This window comes from Siniperca chuatsi, linkage group LG19, assembly GCF_020085105.1.
Source record: "Siniperca chuatsi isolate FFG_IHB_CAS linkage group LG19, ASM2008510v1, whole genome shotgun sequence".
NCBI lineage: Eukaryota > Metazoa > Chordata > Actinopteri > Centrarchiformes > Sinipercidae > Siniperca > Siniperca chuatsi.
The window spans coordinates 25,995,420-26,019,466 of NC_058060.1; the positions used below are offsets into that span (position 1 = coordinate 25,995,420).

The 24,047-nt window shown below is 43.6% G+C and overlaps 1 protein-coding gene and 1 long non-coding RNA gene across 5 annotated transcripts in view; one reads left to right on the forward strand and one right to left on the reverse strand.

Annotated features, from left to right (window-relative positions):
• sugct (succinyl-CoA:glutarate-CoA transferase) overlaps nucleotides 1-24,047 on the reverse strand; it is a 120,700-nt gene that overhangs the window by 51,059 nt on the left and 45,594 nt on the right. For all 4 annotated transcript variants that reach the window (XM_044176215.1, XM_044176214.1, XM_044176217.1 and 1 more), the window contains exons 7-12: nucleotides 18,654-18,745; nucleotides 17,754-17,897; nucleotides 10,572-10,667; nucleotides 2,749-2,820; nucleotides 2,293-2,390; nucleotides 1,917-2,019 (exon numbers count right to left, since the gene is read on the reverse strand). In XM_044176215.1, the coding sequence (XP_044032150.1) occupies nucleotides 1,917-2,019; nucleotides 2,293-2,390; nucleotides 2,749-2,820; nucleotides 10,572-10,667; nucleotides 17,754-17,897; nucleotides 18,654-18,745 (605 nt within the window). The remainder of the gene's footprint in view (nucleotides 1-1,916; nucleotides 2,020-2,292; nucleotides 2,391-2,748; nucleotides 2,821-10,571; nucleotides 10,668-17,753; nucleotides 17,898-18,653; nucleotides 18,746-24,047) is intronic.
• LOC122866524 lies at nucleotides 2,953-6,814 on the forward strand. The gene is made up of 2 exons (XR_006375729.1): nucleotides 2,953-3,155; nucleotides 6,022-6,814. It is a non-coding gene; the product is annotated as an uncharacterized LOC122866524 (long non-coding RNA).

The following is a 24,047-nucleotide window of genomic DNA, read 5'->3' on the forward strand; positions in this document are numbered from 1 at the left end:
GATTGGATGAAGGCAGATAACTGTCTGGCTAGCTCGCCCGCTAATCAGGGTGTTTGTTTTTATTTTAGAGAGACAGAGGAGAGAAACTGGGAGAGAAGGACAGGAAGAGGCTCGCTATGTGATTCATTCCTTTCGTGTTTCATTTACTTCCACACACACACACACACACACACACACACACACACACACACACACACACACACACACACACACACACACACACACAGGCCATATGTCCTGTTGCTTTGTTCTCAACACACACACACTCACACACACACAGTTATGAGGCCTGAAGCAGTGTGTTATTGTAACATGCTGAGTTGTGTAATCTGTGAGCAGTGACTAATGTGTTTTAACTCTATATGGAGGGACAGTTTGATGAGCAGCCATGATACTGGAGCGCACACACACACACACACACACACACACACACACCAGCAGATGGTCTGGGTTCACTTCAGGTGCGTTCTTTAACCAGGAAATCAAAGTCTTGAACGCGTCAGGACGAGCCCAGAGCAGAAACCGTCCGCACACAGGTGATCCTCGTCTACTCACGAAGTCCCGAACTGAACATGTGACCAGGTGTGTGTCCAGGTGGTAAATCTACCACCTGAAGTGGGCCGATGAAAACGCTCCTGTAGGATGTGAATAACGAGTCCAGACGTCCTGTGTTTGTACATGTTGTTCGTCTCTACGTGGCGGCTGTTACACTCAGTTTTTGGGGGGTATTTACTAACAGGTAGCCCGAACAGTCAAATCGGTTTAACTTCCTGAAGGGCTGCATGGAGGTTTAGCGACGCTAAAATGGAAGAAAAACTGCACGTTTGGTCTCCTGCGATGCGTAATTTAAGGCGTTCCTGCTCAGAGGCGCAAAATATGGGAGGACAGAATAAAAATTTATACAAATAGCTGCTGCGCATGATTCATCACCACGGACTGCAGCTGGAAACTGTGTCTGTAATTTAACGTCTGAGGAAGTGGAATCTGTTTTACTGGATGCACACACTCCAGCGAGAGAGAGACGCTAATTAAAAGCACCACGAAGCTACTTCAGGCGCTCTCCACTCTCTTACCTTTCTGCTTCCCACAGGCGTCTTTAATGTTTGTCGGGCCAGTGTGATGTGATTGAAGCAGCCAGTAATACTTGATAATGATGAATACACACTTGCATTTCCAAAAGTTTCTCCTCTTCAAACAACATTCACGGTTCGGCAGCAGAAACTTTCTGTCGCGCTCCATTTCTTTCCAGACACGCTTCAAGAAGGCTCGGCATCAGATAACGGCCCTTTATGCAAATCACGTGAGATGTGGACGATTTAATCAGATCCACATGCTGTGTGGTCAGTATGTGGATCTGATTAAATCATCTCATTAAATCATCTGCAGCGCGTGTGTGTGTGTGTGTGTGTGTGTGTGTCTAACCACGGACTGTATATAAAGATGGCCGCCGCGTCTCCTCTTCCTCCCGCTGTACTAAATGAAGCCAAAACATCCGGATACGGGAGCAGCCATCTTGCGCTGGTGACGTCATTTGGAGCCAGAGACTGCGCGGCAGTGATTGGAGCCGCAGTATCGAGGTCCCGCCCACACGCCCCGCCCGACCCAATCGCGAGCAAAGCTCAGCTGTCAATCATGACGTGAACCCCCCATCAGCGTGATCAGAACGACCTGAACTGACAGAAACCATCTTTGGGAAACATTTATTTGACGCGTGCTTTGGGTTTTTAGTTTGGCTCGTGTCCCATCCGCTAACATGGAGGGGGCGGGGCTTATAACCTGTACCGCAGCCAGCCACCAGGGGGCGATCCAGATGTTCTGGCCTCACCTTTGGGGAGCTGTCATGTCGTCATACAGGCTATGGTGTGTGTGTGTGTGTGTGTGTGTGTGTGTGTGTGTACGGTCACTGGCTGACTGACCTGTGGGTCAGAGAAGACTTCCTGGATGCTGTTGATTGGTCCAACAGGAACACCTGAGCCCTCAAACCTCCTCAGCCAATCAGCAGTCTTCTCCTGCAGGAACCTGACAGAGAGAAATTACTAGAAGTTTCTTACAATAATTCTAAAATACTCGCTCCCTCCAACAACAACCAGCACTCCTGGTTCTTGTTTAATCTTTAATCTCAATAATGTTCGGAATATACCGGACGGTTATCAATACTTGACCTGAATATGGTCACGCTAAAAGGATAAAAGTAGTTTAAAGAATACAATTTATTAGGTTTTTTTCTTGCTGGATAATGTTTTGACAGACTGTCCTGTGTGTGTGTGTGTGTGTGTGTGTGTGTGTGTGTACCTGCGGGACAGTGTGTGCAGCAGTTGTTTGCGGTTTTGGACTCTCAGCTTGTTGGTTTTGTATTGTGGTTCGTCTGTGAGCTCCATCAGCTCCACAACCTGGAAACACAACAACAACAACAACAGGGTTTAATATTTCATATAACAAGAAATCTCCGCCTGTCAGACCTGGACCCTCCAGACCTGGGGAAGAACTTAAAGGAATGCTCCACTGAATATCCATCAATGAGTGTCTAATACTCCCCGCCGTAGTCTTGACAAATGGCACTGAACAGTCGTGGAGACACTTCGATGTGTGTCAGTTTTCCTTTAAAAGCACGTGCACATGCGTATGTAAGTACTACATTCAAATACGCAGGAAATTTTAAACTTGGATTTGATCACTTTGGCTGTTTCTGCACAAGAAAAAAAAAAACCCCATCAAGCAATATGTGGGTTTGTTCAGGTAGCGACTCACTTGACAGACTCTGACGAACTGTTTGTCGTTGCCTGCCGCCACGACGAGGTGTCCGTCTTTGGTTCTGAAGCCCTGAAACGGAGACGAGCAAAGGAAAAGATGTCATGGTTTTGGGTTTGTGTTTGGTTATTTCCTGTTTTATTTTGAAATATTCTCCTGCCCTCGTGTGTCTGTTAGTTTTGCTTCCTGTCTTTGATTGCTGTGATTGTTTTCACCTGTGTCTCGTTGGCTCCTCTACCTGAGCGTATTTAAGTCTGTGTCAGAGGGCGTTGTACGAGTGTTCAGCTTCCTGGTGTACCTTTGCTTATGGACTTTGGAACTTGGGTTTTTGCTGGCTCCCTGTTGGACTTGTCGCCCTTGTTTTGGACTGTTTACCTGCTTGTGACCACTGCCTGCCTGTAACCCGAGTAAGCCTTGCTGTTCTCATTAAAACTGTCGAACTGAACCTGCTCTGCCTGCTGTCGCCATGTTTCCCGGCTTGATACTTAAACGTGACAGAAGATAGAAATATATCACACTTATTTTATACTTAAACCCACCTGGTACTTAATTTATTTTCTGACCTGTTTTATAGTGTATTGTATTATATTTTTTGCTAGTTCTTTCTCCTGTGTGCACTGACGTAAAGGCGAGCTGCTGTAACAAAGAGTTTCCTTTCTGGGATCAATAAAGTGTTTCTGATTCTGACATCTTATGAAATTTTGAGGGGTCAATAAAGAGGATGAAATTAATGATATTATTTAGTTGAAAACAGCAACACAGTCACGACCTCTGAGTACTCGTACTTGAGTAAAGCATGAACGACCTCCAGCTCCGAGAGACGAGACCCTTTTTCAGATGCTCCTCACGCGATTAAACATGATTAATCAATGTTTCAGCTCTGACTCAAACATGTTTGTTGCACTACGAGACCTGAAATGTAACGGAGTTATCCACGCTCAATAAGCAGCCAGCTGTTTGCTTTACGGTTTAATGAAAATACTGTTGTTGTTGCCTTAGAAAGCAATTAGACAGATCATTGACTATATTTGTTACAAGGTCATGTTTATTACACAAGCCTGTTATTTATATTGTTACCAGTAAATCTACCAAACAGTAGATTTATGAAATGACGGCGCCGCAGCACATTAAACGATTTATAAGCATCACTTGTGATATGTGGGGTTTCTTGGTTTGTGGTAATTACACCTGTGGCCTTCTCGTCCCGCTGTGCCTTTACAAGCAGCAGCGGAGACGCTGGCTTTACGCCGTTAACGCTGGCTGTTTTTATTAAGTTGATTCTTCCCAGCAGGTAGATATGAGATTTGCTCTAATCAAACAGGAGGATGTGAGTGCTGATAGGATGGAGGTTCATCTGAGTCCCAGAGGAGTTTTAAAGTAAGTTTAATAAGCTGAAGCACGCCTGATGAAACCTGTCTAAAGGCCAGCCGCCGGAGGGAAACTTCTCCTTCCTCCTCTTCATCTTTTGTCTTTCTTTTCTTCCTCCTTTTAATTTTCTCCCTGTTTCTGTACTTTCTCCTCCTCTTCCTCTTTCTGTCTCACAATTGCTTGTAATAAAAACTCGTCGCCACATGAAAGGAGGACAAGAACTGCTGTCTTACATCACAATAAAACACACACACCAGCGACCACATCCCACTGCTGTATGTGTGTCTGCAGACCGCTAACCCTTTAGTCACACTGCACTCTGGGCTCAGCTCTCACCGCCGCCTCTTTCATCCCCAGCCTCGGGGAGTTGTGGGTAACGCAGTCCACACGGGGACTACGACGGGACGTTCACTCACAAAACCCCAAACAGTCCTCAGAGAGGGCAGGCGGTGCGGTCGGGTCGCAGCGGGACGGCTTCTGCTGGCTGCAGGTCAAATCCAAACCACACCGACCCGCAACAAAACTGTCAAAGAACTACAACTCCTGACCTCAGTGTTGATCTGCAGCCGGAGCTTTTTAGCCTTTTTTAGCTCCTAATTTTGGCAAATTTCCTGTCTGGTTCAGTCTCAGCAGCTGTTTTCTGATAAACCCGCTGAACACGAGCTGCTCAGCAGCAGCCAGACGCAGTCAGAGAGCAGCTGCTGAACATAGCGGAGCATCTAGCTGCTAAAGAGCCAGATGTTTCCCTCAGCAGCTGCTGGAGACCAAACACAGAGCTGACGGAGAGAAGACCGGACCGACGTCCATCAGGAGACACAGACACGCCTCCTGATGAAGCGTCACGTGACTCTGACACGCCTCCTGATGAAGTGTCATGTGACTCTGACACGCCTCCTGATGAAGCGTCATGTGACACGCCTCCTGATGAAGCGTCATGTGACTCTGACACGCCTCCTGATGAAGCGTCATGTGACACGCCTCCTGATGAAGCGTCATGTGACACGCCTCCTGATGAAGCGTCATGTGACTCTGTAGCTGCTGGAGGCGGAAACAAGCCGCTGGTCGATCACATGTTAGACACGGCTCTTATATCGGCTTATATAGTAGTTCTGTCAGCCTGTGGAGATCTCCTGCCCCCCCTGCTGGCAGAAATGACTAATGCAGCCTTCATAACCCACCTGTCCTGAAGAAATACTGTGATGTTCAGTGAAACAGATTTTCAGCCTGTTTCACAAAGTTAATTTCTTCCGTTAACCAGACGGCACCAAAGGTATCGCATCTCTTTGCTAATCTTGTACGAAGTACAACCAGAACTGAAACCTACGGCACACGAGGTTCATTACGTTAAATGTGTGTATGACACTGCATGTGAATATACAGTATGTGCTTCATTCGTAAGGGAAGTTTTATCAGGTTCATTAGTCTTTAATATTAAATATTTCAACAAAAATGAATAAACTCCTGCTCCGTCTTGCTAACTGTTGATATTCATTTATAATGTTTCCAGCTACACAACTTTATTCAGGTATATAAACAAGCATCAGTTCCATAACATTTCATATTGTTTTGCATTTCAATATTTGATACTAAGGTCACACTTTACTTGCATCTTAGAAAATAATAAAATATTACTTTGGATAAAAACAGCAACTTATCTAAGTCGAATGTGATCATCAAAGCAGAAGTCTCGAATGTGAACGATGATACAACGGTTCAGTTCAGAAACAAGTAAAAAGATGAGTTTAATTAAACGCAGAGCTCCACCCAGACCGCACAAAATACTTTTCAAACAAAAGAATCCTTCTGGATGAAACCTACATCCAAACAAACACTCGTGTGATCTGTTCTTTCTTACTGTGGCTGAACTTTCCACCAGATTTCTAAAACCTTTTTTTTTCTTTCCAGAGATCCTGCCAACTAACAACCAGACAAACGAGCGGGACGACATTCAGAGAGAATCCCCTTCAGAAAAACACGTCTACGTCCATCAAGACTAATCAAACTGAGCAGCATGTGACAGTAACCGATGAACCGAATCTTTGCTACAATCATTTAAATGGAATATTTGTTGCAGAGAGAGAGCAGTTAATTTTCAACCCACCTCCAAAACCAGAGCAAGTAAGTCCAGTCATCTCAGAAGTAATGAGGTGTTTTTGACAAACTGCTGTGTTCACACGAGACACAACCGTTCATTTCTTATTGTTGGTCACCAGTTGTGTCTTTGGCCCCCATGTTTAATGAATGCTGCGCTGATGAAACGTCTCTGTTTGGATTACGGTCGACTTAGTTCAGTTCTAGTTCAAGTAGAGACGATTAAAGTGATCAAAGTGAGGAGTTTAGTGTTAGTTTCATATTTCATATACGGAAAGCTGCGGATGAGCTACATTAAACATTTGTTCCCATTTATCTTGACATTTGTGCGGCGTTGCCAACAGACCTTTGCCATTTTGAAATATAGGATACTTGTCTTTTTTTTTTTTTTAAACACACCAATTAGTTTTTTAATATAAAAGGTCCACAAATCATTCATTTCTTTGATGCTTTGATGTCGTTCCCTTTCTGTGGTGAGGCCAAGAGCCAATTATAGTCCGTACATCTCAGTCAGTTGTCTTTGTGACATTATCTTACATCATTATTAAAAATATGTACAGAAATAATCCCTTCCTCAAACATTTAATAAATATCAGTTTATTTTCTATTTGGACGTTTGAATTTAAGGATACACGATGCAGCTGCGTCTTGTTCTGTTAGCGGAGAGATGAGCGTTTCTGTTACTTTTGTGTCCGAGTTCAACTTGTCCTTCCTGACTGCACCGATCCTTTCATGTGTCTCCTCTTTGACACGGTGGATGTCTCAGTTTTGGGAGATTTTAAATTGACCCGTCTCAGAATCAGATGTGAACTTGAAAAGCGTCGGCGGGGACGGATGACTTCTTCAGCTCTAATATCTTCCTCGCGAAGCCGCGACCGCAAAACACCTATAATTCTGTTGTTTCAACTGTCATGATCCCCGAAGGACCCGTCCGCTCCGCTTTCATCTCCGGCGCCCGGGGGGAGGCAGGGGAGGGAGAGCGGCATTGTGGGTAAGGCAGTTCACACGAGGATTAGATGTGAGCGTCGGACAATAACGCTCCGGCTGGTGAGAGGCCACAAGAATCGAGCCGCCGCCGGATCAGGAGGAGCTGACACTTTATCTGAGTGTGTGTGTGTGTGTGTGTGTGTGATGGCTTAATGTGCACATGTGAGTTATGAACCTCCGTAATAACAGTAACATCTCAGCTCCCTCGAGCTCAGAGTCAGTAATGTGAAGCAGACTGGCGACACAAAACATGGCAGCTTTTTTCTATTTATTAAACATTACAGATGAACATTTTATTGAACGGAGTTTGCTGAATTAAATACGTATTAGATATGGAAGGAACCAGAACAACGGGCCTCATGCAAGAACGTTTTTGTATTCTCTTAAACCTCTAACTCCTTTCTGTGGCGTTTGCTCCTAGTGTTCAAAGTCAGATTCACCAAACTATTGTAAATTGCTCGTTTCAGCCTGACGGATGCCGCCTGCTCATGACGAGGGGAACATTTGTGAGATCTGATCATTTGCTTAATCAACGTACCTAAAAAATCCCAACCTGTTCCGCTCCGTTTGTGGACAAGTTTTACTCACAAAAATGTTCCCAAAGAGTAAAAAAGAAGAATTTCACAGCGCGGAGCTTCAAGCCCTGCTGTCAGACATTAAGATAACAAGTTAGAGTCAGCAGTCGTATTAGAGGACCTGAAACAACTAAAATATTAATAATACAGCTGTCAACGACAGTGACAGAAATAAAGAGGGAATTTAAAATGTTAGATGCTAACAAACATCTCTCTAAAGAAAAGCGGTCCATTAGTAATGTGAGAGGAGGTCATGTGACAGAAACAGAGCATATTAAAGCCTACAGTAGATGTTACACTGTCAGGTGATATAATGATACTGAGTGACACAATTTACCAACAACTACTGAACTATGTGTTAAAATGGCCACAAAAAAATCGAATACACCTCTCAGTAAACTGGCAGCCATGATGATGATGATGATGTGGTGAACAGGATATTAATTTTTGCGTTAAGTCTGCTTTAGCTATATATTTTATTTTAAATGTTTCAGTGTTTCCTGTGTGGTTTCATTTGTGTTTCGTCTCCATGCTCTTATTGTGAAATATCCAGCCGACGCCCCTGTGTGCTTTGAGTTTTTGTGCCGTGCAGAAAGTGGATAATTCCCGATTTAACGACACCACAGAGAAGCTGAGGGGGAAGAGAAATGTGTTTTTATTTGAGTCTCGTGTTTTTGATGAACTTAAAAATGTGATCAGGAAAAGAGAAATGAGAGCGGACACTGGAGGGGAATTTAACCATGATTCTTTTGTATTTTCTAAAACAGGAAACTCGAAGTAGACTATCAAAATGATGATATATCTCAGACTAATGTAATTATTTTATTTAAATCAAAATGTGACAAATCAATATCGGTCTGAAATCTCGTGGTTTCAGTTGTGGACAAACTGACAGATTCACCTGACGCACTTCAACTCTTTGTTTTCTTCTAACACAGAAAAAGATCAACATGTTCTCAAAATGCTGTTTTTACTTTTGAATGAGTTTAATCCAAAAACAAAGAGATAAATAAAGCGAGAGAGTGATGGCTGGAGGAGCTACATGAGGAGATAATGAGGGATAACAGCGAGAACAGGAAATCACTTCCATACAGGAAACAGTGTGACACCCCAACATTAAAACACCCAGACTGACTGACACTAATCGTCCCTAATTGTTTTATAATTGTCTGTCTGACTGTGACTCCCAGCGCCTCCTGTTCTCTTATTCCCTGAACACTGACTCAACTTTCAGGACTTTTCCCAAAATGTCCCAAACAGTCCTGAGTTTGTCCTCATAGTTTCTCAGTCTTAATAGAGACCATCATCTTTAACCACTGCAATTCTGCCATATGACAATATGATTATATTGTAAAGTCATTTATGGTTACTTTTTGTTACAGGACTTAAAGGATAAGTTGACATTTTTTTCAAGCCTTTCTTAAAACAATACTCCGTGAGTCTGAGTACAGGGCTGCGGTGGGGAACTTGGTCTCATGGTGTGAGCAGAACCATCTGCAGCTCACTGCGACAAAGTCTAAGGAGCTGGTTGTGGATCAGCGGAGGGCCAAGGCACCGGCGACCCCGGTTTCCATCCAGGGGGTCAGTGTGGACATCGTAAAGGATTACAAGTACCTGGGAGTACACTTGGACAACAAACTGGACTGGACCAAGAACACTCAACACTCATTGTCTGCCGGACAATGCTGAGGATGTTTTATGAGTCTGTGGTGGCCGGTGCTGTCCTGTATGCTGTTGCATGCTGGGGCAGCAGGCTGGGGCAGCAGGCTGAGGGCAGCAGGCTGAGGGTAGCGGACGCCAACAGACTCAACAAACTGACCCGTAAGGCCGGTGACATTGTGGGGGTGGAGCTGGACTCTCTGGCGGTGGTATCAGAGAGGAGGATGCTGGCCAAACTACACGCCATCTTGGACAGCGTCTCCCACCCGCTCCATGACATGCTGGTCAAGCAAAGGTGCACCTTCAGCGAAAGACTCATCCCCCCACAATGCACCACAGAGCGCCACAGGAAGTCATTCCTGCCTGTGGCCATCAGACTCTTTAACTCCTCCCTCTAAGTGTCAGTCTGTATGACCCGAAGTCACTAAACTGGACACTGATCATTAACATCTCTGCAGTACTTGAAATAATTTTGCAATATTCTGTGTTAATACTGCTGTGCAATATCTACCGTCTCATTATAATCTTAATAAGCTACACTTAACTTGACAGAAATCATTATTGCACTATTACTTATTACATATATTGTTACATTGTATTATTTTACTGTACATACTTATCAACCTCTAAATCCACTTTGGTACTTTACACTTATTTTAGCTTTTATACTTTATATCCACTTTGTACTTAATTTATCTTGCCTGTATTATATTCTGATTTGCTTAGTGCTTCTCTTCCTGTGTGCACTGACTGACAGTGAGCAGCTGTAACGAAAGCGTTTCCCCTCGGGGATCAATAAAGTATTTCTGATTCTGATACATTGGAAGAGTTATTGGTCGCTGTTATCGTTCCTCTGGTCTACATTAAAAGTTCCCTTTTCCTGGTGGAAAGTACATTTACACAAGTACAGTGCTTAAGGACAACTTTGACATTCAATAAAGGTCTCCAGCCGGTTTCAAACTGGCGGTTCATGGTCCGCGCTATAAACCGGGACAAGGACAGAAGTTCAAACTAAAAAGAAGCTTTTTTCCCTCCACAGAATGAGGACTGTGGACTTTGTCCCCCCATCACTTACATTAAACAGAGAACTCAGGAAGAACATCTGCAGCGAGCAATAAAACATGCGATGCACATGTGATGTACCTGATAAGGTACGATGCTCTCGTGGGCCGTCCCCCAGCGCCTCGCCTCCTTCCCTGCGTTCAGATAGTTAGCAGCAATATGGCTGAGACAGGAAACCTGCGAGAGAGACAGAGAGGGAGAGTTAAATCTGTTAAATCTGAGCTGTCATCGTTCTCGTTCCTCCCTGCTGCTTTTGGAGGTCGGCGCTCACTCGTCGCTCCTTCCTGAACGAACAAAAAACACAACTGTGCTCTCTTCCGTCCTGACGCTGCCGCCAAAACCCGCTGGAAAGCAAACCGGCGGCTCACCTTCAGCCCCGCGCCGTCACTGAATTTACAAGCAGCTGAAAACCTGCAAATGGATTTCTACGACTCCTGGCGAAGGGGTCGGCCTTGAGTCTTGCTCCGAGCAAATCCCCATCTTTTGTTGTTTTCATCACCGCGCTGAGGCTGCACCAGCTCTCAGAAACACCTCGTTAGAAACACTACAACCTACTCCTAACGCACATATATGCTGTTCTTCACTTTCAGTGGGGTGTATAGGGAAACCTTAAAGTGTAGCAAAGAGAAACAAGTGAGCAGGTCCGCTTGGAGTTAAGAGCATCAGTCTCTGGTGTTTCACGCCTCTAAAGTGCTGCTGCTGCTGGCTGAAAACTAAAACTGGACTTCAGTTTTTCATTCATGCTGGAAATGAGCAGAAGCTGTTCACAGATCCACACCGGCTCTCCAGACACCCAAATGACCGAAAGTTCAAATCCTTCAATTTATTCATACATGAAAACACGGAATTTAAGGCGCTCCCATCCTCATCAACCAAAACACAGGGAATAAATACCCACATAATAAAACCATAGATAAAAACAACATAAAACTGTTCCATAATTCATACAAACAACAATATGAATTCAGTTTACGTACCAAAGGGAAACCATTAAAGTAAAGCAGGTATTCAACAGTATTTGGTGATTGACCAAAGTATTAAAAAGTCAAGTTTTGCCCTGATGGTGGCGCTAAAATGAAAGTCAGAGCATCAGCAGAGTGATTACAGTTCATCCTGAGAGGAGCATGAACGATGAAGCACGTTTCATCACAGTCCAGCTGCTGAGACGCTTCGCTGTGGGCCGACCGAACGACGCTAGCAGAGCTAAAAAAAAAAAAGTTTTAAAAAGTTGTAATCTGAATCCAGGATTTCCACAACTTGATGAAACCTTAAATATACATTGTTTATTTTTATCTCCAACACAATATCCAACAAACGTATCACAGGTGATGGGCGAGAAGTTGCCTTCAATCCTGCAGCCCAGATGTAATAAAAGTTTTTGACTGAAAGTTTCAATTTTAAAAGAAAGTAGTTGTTTTCTTCATTTATCAATACACTTTAATCAGACTGCACAACTTCCGCCTGACAGCCAGTCCGTCGAGATGTGGAGCGCTGGGAAGGAAACCGAGCATCAGGCACAACAATGTCTCGTTTTATCACAGCAGGAGGCGCCTGTGGTGGAGGACGTCGCTTTAATGTCATGTTCAAGCTCATTTCTTAGCATTTTCTGAGCCCGTGTTGAAGAAAGAAGAAAGCAGAGGCAAATGAAGAAAGGGGAACGTATGATTAGAAGGGAGAAGAGGGGCAACAGAAGATCAGAGGTGGTCGTAACGCTCTAAAGGATGTTGACATGACGGAGCAGAGACAGACTGACACTCAGATGGGTGGTGCTGTCAATCACGGCTCTGTTTAGAAACTGATATTTTCTGTTTAACCTCTCAAACCCGCAGCAGGACCTCGTCTCACTCTAACTACAGGCTGTACGGGATATATACAGCTACTGCTGAGAGACGCTGGGCCGGCTAAAAGACGGTGACACCACATGTGAAAGAGCTCTGACTTTGAATCACCATCACAAAGGAAGTGCAGTCGTATTAAAGCGAGCGTCCGTCAGCAGCAGCAGACAGCAGCTTTAAATCAGCTCTGACAGGAGGCTAAAAGAGAGAAATTACAAGAGAATCGGAGGATGAATCCGTAAAAGTTCTTTCACGTGGTGAGGAGGAGCATCCGCAAACTGAGCGGTGGTGAGTCGAAGCTCGGCGACGGGAGAAAACAGACGGCAGGGGAGACCAACCGTGACCCTGATGAAGGACGCGAGCCGAAACACAGCGGCCTTGAGTGTTGCTGAAGCTTTTACTTTTGTCCAGGCAAGTAGGTAAAAGTTCAGTAGCCAGAAATCACCTGTGGGGAAATCTCTTCATTGCATTATAATAACGGCACATTTACGTTGTATCACCCAGACTGTAAATACGAGAAGCCAAGCGGGAAAAAACATTCGTCTGCCAGCTGCATATTGTTACGATCTATGTCTACTTTTTCACAACAAGGACCCCTACTGGCCGTGTGAATTATGGCTCTTGTCTGTCAGAAGCAAAGGTGGAGGTAATCGATTCCTGATTCAATAAATAAAAAGGGGCACGAGTTTCGTTGCCTTGTATGAAGCTCGTACCGCTTGGCAACAAGAGGTAACTGTTTAACTTTCAACACCCAGAAACCCGATGAGGCGACATCGCTAAATTGCGTCTGTGCCATCGCGTACATTAACAGAACTGATTCGGCTCATTAACAAACGAGCCGCACAGCCAGCGCAGTTTAATATCTGAAGAGTAGAAACTCGTGATGCTCCCGAAGTCGTTCCTTCATGAACGTACAGAGACAAGAGGGGAAAGGTCGGTTTTAAGTCACATAAACACACAGTCGCTTGTCGTCGTTGTCCTTACTGTCTGTCCATACTTCCTGTCCTTACTGACTGTCCGTACTGACTGTCCGTACTGTCTGTCCTTACTGTCTGTCTTTACTGTCTGTCCTTACTTCCTGTCTTTACTGTCTGTCCTTACTGACTGTCCGTACTGTCTGTCCATACTGACTGTCCGTACTGTCTGTCCATACTTCCTGTCTTTACTGTCTGTCCTTACTGACTGTCCGTACTGTCTGTCCATACTTCCTGTCTTTACTGTCTGTCTTTACTGTCTGTCCTTACTTCCTGTCTTTACTGACTGTCCTTACTGACTGTCCGTACTGTCTGTCCATACTTCCTGTCTTTACTGACTGTCTTTACTGTCTGTCCTTACTGACTGTCTTTACTGTCTGTCTTTACTGTCTGTCTTTACTGTCTGTCCTTACTGTCTGTCCTTACTGTCTGTCTTTACTGTCTGTCCTTACTGACTGTCTTTACTGACTGTCCTTACTGACTGTCTTTACTGACTGTCTTTACAGACTGTCCTTACTGACTGTCCGTAATGTCTGTCCTTACTGTCTGTCTTACTGCTGGTCTACTGTAAACACTCCCCAGCGCTCAGCTTGACGTAAATGAAGTGATTTAAACTTAGCTTTGCGTTCATGCTGACCACACAGATGCACTTCTTAAAATGGCCACCAGATCCGTCCTTTAAAACTAATTTATTTAAATGACTGAGACATCTTTGTGTGTAAAAACTGCTGCTTCTGCTCAAAAATGAGTTTGCATGTGTCTGCTTGGATTTAAAAGTTTGGTTCAGATGAATTCTCTGGCACCTCCCTAACCACGACGACATAGGTAAGACTCGGAGGTCTATTACGTATGTTGACCCCCCCGACTGAGGTAGCAGCTGCTAGCTCCAGTTTGTGCCCATCACACAGAGCTGATGGTAGCGTTAGCAAGCCGGAAAAACGACGCTGTACGTGTACATGTATTCCTCCTGTGTGGCAGTAAACACAACACCTGAGCTGACAACTGTGCTGTATTCAGAGCTGAACGCGACGTTAACCAGAACAAACAGCAGGGCCACGGCTATGTACTGACACTACCCCTCAAACACGCTCTTGTGGTAGAGCTGCTAGCTCAGCGCCCGAACAGTGACTCTCTCAGACGGATAGAACTGTGCTTCTAGTGACGGTCAAAGCTCCAGCAGAGACGCAGACTCTGACAGTAGCTGCTCATGGCTGTTATAGAGTCTAAAAGATGAAACTGTCTGAGAAATTCATTCTGACTGCTTCCAAAAGCCGGACGGGAGAGAGTGAGCGAAGAATTAGCTGCACTACTGTGACAGGTTACAGAAATGTGGGATTTACATTCTGCCTTAATGGAGGCATTTCATGTTCTACTTTCACCAGAGAAAAAGCTTCAGGGATGAGGACTATCTTCTCCTTGGTCTCATAGTATCTCTGGGAAACTTTCCCCCCAGGACTAGTCTGGTAATGTTTCTCAGCTTCAAAACGTTGGTATTTTTCTGCATGACTGAGCCATTTCCTCAACAAACCACAACAATTTAAAGATGTTTCAAGCTGAACTTAAGACTCCAGCCTTTGGTGTGGAGCTCCTCCTGATGTTTACAGCTGTTTCAGGACCTGCAGGCAGCGTGCACAGATACAACTGTGAACTTTGATTGGTTTGTAATGATTAAATTTCCCCTGACAACCGAACCAAACTCAGCTTAAACCCGTCCACATGGATTCAGATCCACTGCGGCTGTGTGCTCTCATTGTTCATCTCTGGTCGAACCGCTCTGTGGTCGGCGTGCCTGTGGTCGCAGCACTTTATGCAGGAATGCACCATGGGATATGGGGAGGGGGGGAGAGGTGGATTATGGGTATTTTATGTGTAGCAGCCCTGGGAGTCGACCGCAGAGATCAAGACCTCGCAGCCTCGAAAACCAATTACAGCATGCATTTCACTTTTTTGTTTTGTATTGGAGTCAAATGTCGTCTATCTTCCTTTTAAAATCTACAAAAACTTTAGTTTAACAGCCTTTAATTCTATTTTAAACTCTTCTTAAACACAGCGGTGATTTCAGCTAAATGCTAACATCAGCATGCTAACATGCTGATGTTTAGCAGGTATAATGTTCACCGTGTGCACCGTCTTAGTTTAGCGTGTTAGCATGCTAACATTAGCTGATCAGCAGTGAACACAGAGTGCAGCTGAGGCTGATGGGAGCGTCAGCAGCTCTGCAGGTGTTTGGTCAGAGACCAAAGTGTCGGACACGTTAACATGTCGACCTGATGGTGGCGCTAGAGGAGAAGTCAGCAGGATTCATCCTCTGGTGAACGTGAATGTTTGTACATAATTTCACGACAATCCATAAAACAGTTGCTGAGACATTTCAGTCCGGACCAACGTGGTGAACCGATTATTAAATCAATAAATGACATCATGTCACCTCATCAGCTAATTTACCTTCGTTACTGTTGTTGTTGTTTTGCATTAGCTGAAGAAATACATTAGTTTGATTTGGTAACACTTTATTCATGAGCCCCAGTATCTCCTGGAAAGAACTGTGTGATGAGTTATTAGAGTTCAGTTACTGTAGTTGTGTTGCGTTTAGAGGGATTTCCTTAAATTAGGAGCTAAAATCTTAACGACTGGGAAACTTGCCAGAAATCCATTTAAACACAAGTAAATATTAATTAACTTTCAATTTTTTTTCTTTTGATACATTTGTTGAATTGTATACTTGCCTGCAGACAAATTGAATTTTTGTTGGTTTGTTTGTTATTGAGACACTTGTGCTGACATCTGCTCTACACAGGTCCTATATAAGTAAACTACCTTAGTAAACAAAGCTTAGATTTTTTTATTTCCCCTGACTGAAAGAAAGAGGTTTCATAAGTAACTAATTGGAAGTAAACTAACTGACTAATCCTCCATTTTCTCTATAATTCGACCCGAATGATATAGTTATTTCCAAGAAACCTTCTCTGAATGAACAGTTCCTATCCGTTCCCTTTCTAGGACATTTTACAGAAACAATGAGACCCATAAAATAAAGTGTTACCTTATTTGTCTTTATGCAGCTTTGCACGCTAAACATTTACGCATTTTGAGTATGATGTGATGCTTTTACTTTGAAATGTTCAGGATCTTTGTGTGGATGTATTCAAATTGCATTACTCTTTATATTTTCACTTGTTTAAAGTCTTCTTTGAGCGTTTGGAAACAGTTTTTTAACTTCTCCATAATTGGCCCTAACACACTGATGTCAGACACCTGCTGTTAAAAACACAACTATGAAAGCATAAAGTCAAATACAAGAACATATCAATCTTCTTCACCCAGCGTTTCAACAGGAAACAGACTTTTCTATGTGTTTTTATTCTAAACTGAATTTCTCTCTGGAGGACCGTAAAGTTTGGAAATGAGCTGAACTGGTTTGTGTCACAGCGTCTTTCCCAGAGAAAGAGGTGGAAAATGAGAATATATAAAACATAAAACATGTTTTTAAAAGCAACACTGTCACACAAGCAGTATGTCCTGACACGACAAATCAAACGCACCCTGGGTGTCTCGAATACTTCAGAGTCCAGAACGGCGTGTGATCCCATCCATCAGAGTCCGCGGCGGTTTTAGGATTACGCTGGGTTTGATTTGTTTGAAGTGTTCAGACTTTTAAGGATAAATCAAAGGCTTGTTTAAATAACAGCAAGTTTTCAGGATCCGTTATTAGTTCACACACACACACACACACACACACACACACACACACACACACACTAAAACAGCATCATGGAGCTGCAGTGACACTCGTGCTTATCTCTCCCATCAGAAACACCCCATTGATATGGATGGAATCAGACAGGCAGCGTCGGCAGACCCTGAACACAACACTGTAAGCCGGTGTGTGCAGCGGCATGAATATTTCCTAGTTAGGTGACATTTTAGGTACAAAGTGGAGCATTTTGGGACGTTTTACTCCTGTCTTACTGACTTCCTGTTAAGGTTCCTTTTTCTCTGAATGAAGCAGAAGTGGCTCATTAAGATGATTACAGTTATTTATTTTTTAAAGCTAGCGATGAAAAGATGGTAACTGAAACAGATCCTGTTTGTTTCACACTCAGTGACTAACTGCATGTATAAAAACAGCTTGGTTTATTTTTCACAGTCAACAAGTGAACAGTACACAACATTTTTAAAACTTGGTTTCATGAGTTTTGATAAAGTTTTGACTCACACAAGGAGCACTCGTACCAACAGATTCGTTTTTCAGTGGCACAGAAGAGGTTTAAGGGTTTAAATACGGAAGCAAAATGAATTGAATTTTTATTTAATACATCGTTACAGTCTGACCAGTGAACTGAGCTCTGACGAGCTGGTTAGGCAAAACAGGGGAGCTCAGGAGGAAACACACACACACACACACACACACACACACACACACACACACACACACACACACACACAGCTGTTACCTGTGAGGACAGCAGGTTGCAGTCGATATGAACTCCCCTCCCCGTCTTGTGTCGTTGCAGCAGGGCGGCCATGATGGCTCCGTGTGCGTACAGCCCCGTCGCCAGGTCTGTCATGGCGACGCCTGGACGCACGGGCTCACCATCCTGCCAGCAGAAGCAATGCATTATGGGAGGTGGGAGGGGGGGGGAATGTATACGACCGAAAATAAAGACTTTGCTGTGTCACCAAATCCCTTGTTCACTCATTTCAGACGCTTACTGATCATCTTCACTGACGGCTGTAGAGTCGTTAAGAGTGAGTGCATCTTGTTGTCTCAACAGCTTTAAAGGCCCGCGCTGTGACTCGTCTGCATGAAGTGAAGGTTTTAGTCTAAACTGCTGCTAGTGTCCCGTAGAGAAAAAGTGTATTCGTACAAATAACTGGATGAAAAATTAACTTTCCATACTCACAATGATAACTTTCTAAAAACACTTGAACCTAAATTTAAATTTGCTTTTCCACAATCAAAACCTTGCTCAGGGATGATGGTGACAGCCTGTACACGCATGCACTGAGCTGCTGCACCCTGAGCTTGGGCTCCATACTTCATCTGGAAACACTGCCTTCATATCAGGCTGCAAACAAGCACGAAGAATGTTACTGTTACAAAGTAGTCGAGCTTCTCTCCGTCGGGGTCGTATTGGGCCATGTCTCTCTTGTGAATTTATCTCAAGAGACTTCTTTGTTAAATAAAAATATAAATAAATACGGTGTTATAGAGAGGGAACCGAGGAAAGGCCACGGGGTCGTTAAAACCTCGTGGTTCATCCTGTGGAGAGCAGGAACGAGCAGTAACTGGGTCTGTCTCGCTCGGGGGGAAAATGCTGGATGGACAGATGGACTGATGTTGCTGTTCTGACCTCTGGCCCGGTGATGTGCATCATCCCTGACACAGCGGAGGCGATGGAGTCGTAGCCTGGACTCTGAGCCTGAGGACCGGTCTGTCCATAACCTGAACACACACACACAGACACACAGATTATTGCCTCTGTGCCAGTGGGCTGGTTTCTCTCTGACCTGAGAGGAAACACAGCGGGGAATCAGACCGTCGACCTTTCAGCGTTGCCTCTTCCAGGAAAACCACATTCCAGCTGCGTGTTGAGTCTGCCGCTCTGACTAAACAACCAGATTGATTTCCTAAAGAGTCCAGACTCTGTTTATTTCACATCAACAGAAAACATTCCCATAAATGCTTTTAAAATGATAACCAGCCCACTGACTGGATTCACAGATCTGAACTCTGCATCACATGTTGAGATATAAACTACAGAGACGGGAGGAACCGAGTGGAACGAGGAGCGCTGAGCTCCAAAGATGGAGTGAAATCAGTGCTGAGCGCTGCTGTAACTATCGCTGCGAAACTCAACTCGACTGCTGACTGACGCCTCGTGCATGAATTCATTTAGATACTTTTTAATTCAAATGATGGTTTACTGTGAAATGGTGGGTTGCAGCAGTAACCAGGTGCTGCATCTACACTTCCTGGTAGATGGCTGCAACTAACAATTATTTTCATTATTTATTAATCTGGCAAATAATTTTCTCTATAAAAATTTCAGAAAATAGTGAAGAAATGTAATTAATTTCTCACAGTCCAAGCCGATGTCTTCAAATGTCGTGTTTGGTCCGACCAACGGTCCAAACCCCAGAAACATTCTGTTTGGACGACAGAGCATCTCCAGCTGCAACAATAAGTCGATGACTCCATTGGTCGTCAACTATTAAATTAATCGCCAACTATTCAGATAATCAATTCATCGTTTTGAGTCATTTTAAGAAAAAAAGTTCCATGTGAATATGTTCTGGTTTCTTTCCTCCTCTGACAGTAAACTGGACAAAACGAGACGTTTGAGGACGTCGGCTTTGGGAAACACTGATCGACATTTTTCACCAGCTTCTGACATTTTATGGACCAAACAACTAATCGATTAATCAAGAAAAGGAACGACAGATTAGTCGATAATGAAAACAACTGTTAGTTGCAGCCCGAAAAGCATCAAATGCTCACATTTGAGAAGCTGACCAGCAGGTTTTGGGGCATTTTTTCATAAGAAATGATTGAGATTATTAGATAATTGTAAGAGTTGCTGATTGGGCGCCCGGCAGCTCAGCTGGCAGACCTCAGCAGGCTGCGTCCGGACGGCAGCAGCCGGGCTCTTTGCTGCATGTCATCCCCTCCTGGCTCTCTTCAGCTGATCAAGTCAATTAAAGGCAAAAAAAAAGCCCCAAAAAATGTTGTTTTTTTAAATTGCTGATTAATATTCGACTAATCGTAGCTGCTCTAAACTCACACTGAAGAAAAAAAATCCCCAGTGGTTTTTGTGCGTCCCCGAATCCTGCAAAACTTTATTTTCTTAGAACGTGCGGAGGAAGTCTCGAGTCCAGCGGAGTGAGAATGTTTCAGTGTCGCCAATAAAAATCAACTCGCAGACAAATGAAACTTGATTTCAGAACCCAACACTTGAACACTGGGAGTTGATTTGTATTGGACACAGGCGGATTCTGAATACATCACCATTTCTTTATTTGTTTAAAGAAAAATAAACCTTAAGGACTCAGTTACAGACAAAAAGGACTTGTTGCAGCGCAGAACTCGACTTTCTTCAGCTGTATTGTTTATCAACGTGTCGACTTTTCATCTGTTTTGCTGAGCAACACGAAGCGAGAACAACAAGCAACACAGATGATTCGCATTACAAATGAAAGAATTACAAACTAAATCTTTTACATAAATACTGCAAATTATGTATATATATATAAACAATTGTCTGCTTACGCTGAAATATCGTTTCATGTTTTGGGAATAAGAGGATGTCCCGATCGAGTGTCTTCGGTCCCGATCAGAGTCCGTTAATATCAGGTTTCTGTCGATACCGAGTCCGATCCCATAAAGGTTAACATAGACATAAATATAATATATCATGAGGACATTTGAACATCTGTATCTGCCACACTGAAATAACACCTTGTTTTTTATGAGTTACTTGATCCAAAGAAGGTCCTGATTTAAGTATTGATCTGATATGAATGAAGGTTTAGTTTCACCTAGAGGAAAGACTGATCTGATACCGATCGTTAAGGATCGGCTCGGGACTTCTCTGAAATAAAGCTGACTAAATATTGACTGTGATGGATCGTCTCTCTGCAGGTTGATTTTCCACATGAATGCAGTAAAACCAATGGCAGCCTGGAAGGAAGGAGATCAACGTAAGAACTAATGGATGATTTGTAAAATGATCAGCAGGAATGTGACGTTTAGAGAATCTGTTATGAAAAAGTTAAAACGCGTACAAACATGTTGAATATGGTCCATCAGCTGCTCTGTCTGTCACCTGTACAACCTGCTGTAACAACAAAAACCTTGAACATCATGAAATCTACTCTCTGCTCCGTTAAATAACTTCCTGCGGTTTTTCTTTTGTTACAAATTGACAGTTTTTTGGGATCAGCACATCAATCCACGCAGCATCCTGCTCTGTGTCAGACAGCTCGGGATGAAACCAGGCTGTAAATCTGCCCACTGCATCCAGCTGCTGCAGCTTAATGAGGCCTCCTGGGTAATGTAGTTTTTTTTCCTAAAGAATAGGAGGATGAGGAGGAGGGAAGGGAAAACAAAAATGTGGGAGTGATAAAGCTGGAAAAGAGAAAGACTTAAAGGAAGTTAAAAGACAAAGAGAGAAAATGGGTGAACTTAAAAAAGAGAAAGTTAGTGACGAGTTATTAAGAGGAGGACAGAATCAGCTTTAAAAACAATTTCAAGGGTTAATTTATCTAAAATTGTATTTTTTTTCTTCATAGATTCAAGGTCATGATACTACTAAGCTGCACTAAATATAAAAACTAGATGTTATCTTCTTTTACACGTTATCATTATCGTTATTATCAGTTTAAGATTCATCCTTTAGCAAATTTTTCAGCTGATTTTACTGATACATCATTTTTTTTAAATCACCAAGAACAAAACACTGATTTTGTTTTCATAAATATTACTTCAAGCAGCCAAACACTAAGAAACATTAAGAACAAATATCAAATACAAAATGTTGTAAAATGTATAAACCCGCACTCTCTTGTTATTTCTATGCACATGCTGACATGCACGTTGTGGCCAACTCTTACTGATTAAACCGAATATGCTTTGTTTCCATGGTGACCATGTTTCACCTGGTTAACTTTGGAGCACCCCAAGGATCCATCTTGGGACCAACGTTGCTCTTTTGTTTTATCTGCTCCTGCTTGGCCACATCATTCGCAGACATGATATTCCACTTTACGTTTCTGTGGTTGATACACAGAAATACTGAAAGTACAAGTAAACGGGTGTTTCCAGGTGTTGGGGAGTTCTACTGCACATGTGAAAAAGTCTGTATAAAGCCTTCAGTTTCTCAGAGGGAGCTGTGTGAGGTCCGAGAAATGTCCTCAAGTGATGTCACACGAGTCGGCGTCGGTCGGGGCTGAAGGCTACAGGTGTGACGATGAAACAAAGGTGTTGGTGTGGAGTCAGAAAGCAGCGAGCTCAGCAGACCGCTGCTCGTCTCTGCTGCAGGCTACATTAGCCGCTACTAGCATAATCATTGTTGTATAATAAGAACTGAATACGCTTCCAATTTTTTCCAGTGGCCACTCGCGGTATTGCAGCGATAAATCCCCCTGCGGCCCAAAGAGCATTTTCCTCATAAGCCACCTTTATAAAAGAGACGTCTGTAAAACTGTTGACAGGACACCTCGAACTGCAAACAAGGTCAGTTATGACTCTTTCAGTTTTGATCCACGAAGGTTTTATATTAGTAAAACTTTCAAACATGTAGACTTTGTGACAACACGGCGACTTGTCTGAGACGGGAGATGAGCTGTATGTAATGAGAGCGCACCAGCTAACTGGGGGCGAGGAAGCAGGAATGAGCCGACACACATACCGAGCGGCTGCTCGCATGTTTTCGTTGAATATCCCGATCATTCGCTCCAGTCGCGGATCTCTCGCAACGTCAACACGAAACAGTCTGGGGCAAAGCATGTCCTGCGGTGTGATTGGTACAGATTTTGACTGAGCTGAGCCTTACACACTGTCCTAAAATGGCCACTGTACGAAGGATAAACCTTTTAGGTAACAACATGACTTTTCCTCTAGCGCCACCCTCAGGACAAACTTCACTTCTTTAGTTCCAAGAACGGATAAATCATCAGGATGTTGTTTGTTCATATTGTGGCTGTAATGAACACTGCGGCCTCTAGGGGACGCTAAACGGGACTTTAGACTGCTGGTGTTGTAAGCTGTAAGGTCACTGCACTGATGTAGCTCTGTACTGGTCCAGAACCACGTTCTGTGTTGGTTTATTATTATTCACAATGATAAAGCAAACTGAAGTGAACGGAGCTGATGAAGAGACGAGACAGGAGAAAGAAAAGTCGTGAAAACGAAGAGAGAGGTGAAGGATTTGTTTTCAGACCCTCCTGATCTGCAGGAAATGAAGAACTTCAGCTGCAAACTACAAACCCCATGTACACACGAGGAACTCACTACGCTACAGATCACAGGGGCCACACAGTAAAGAGCTGGTAAATGTGTGTTTCCTGGGCAGCAGCTCCCGCCGCGGAAGCCTCGATAAATCCAACATGAAACAGTGTGAAGTGAAAGAAGTGGTATAATGTGCTGTGTGTCACTGCTGGCTGTTATTAAGTGTGTGAAGTGGCTTCACTGTGCAGCCTGCAGAGAGGAAACAGAGCCGTCACAGGGAGCAGCAGCACAGTTTCTTTCAAAGGGTCGGCCTTTACTGTGGAGTCCAACGCCATCTAGTGGCTCAGTCTGAGGACTGCGGGACTGAAGGTGGCAGAGACTGGGCTACGTGTGCTCTCATGACCGGAAACACTGCAGGACAGGAGGTAAGACTGGATCAAAGGAGGGAAAATACGCATGCAAAGGATTAGGCAGCAAATATGTTTCAACCACAAATTAGAAAAGTGCTGATCCTGCAGGGGAAAGCAACAGCTTCTCAGATTCATAGAAAAACTGAGCTCTGGAGAGTCAAACGAGATATTTGACAGAAATTGGGGAAAGTGGACAATTTACATGACCCAGATAACAAACAAGTAGCCTGTTTGAATAAGGAATAACTGGGGACAAAATAAAGGTGAAACAGCTGCAGAAAGATCTTGGAAAACAAAAAATGAGGATCAAATCTCAGGAAAATCCTTTTGAAGGTTGACTTGAAAACAGTTTGACTGACCTCCAGCATCACACATATTGTATCATTTCC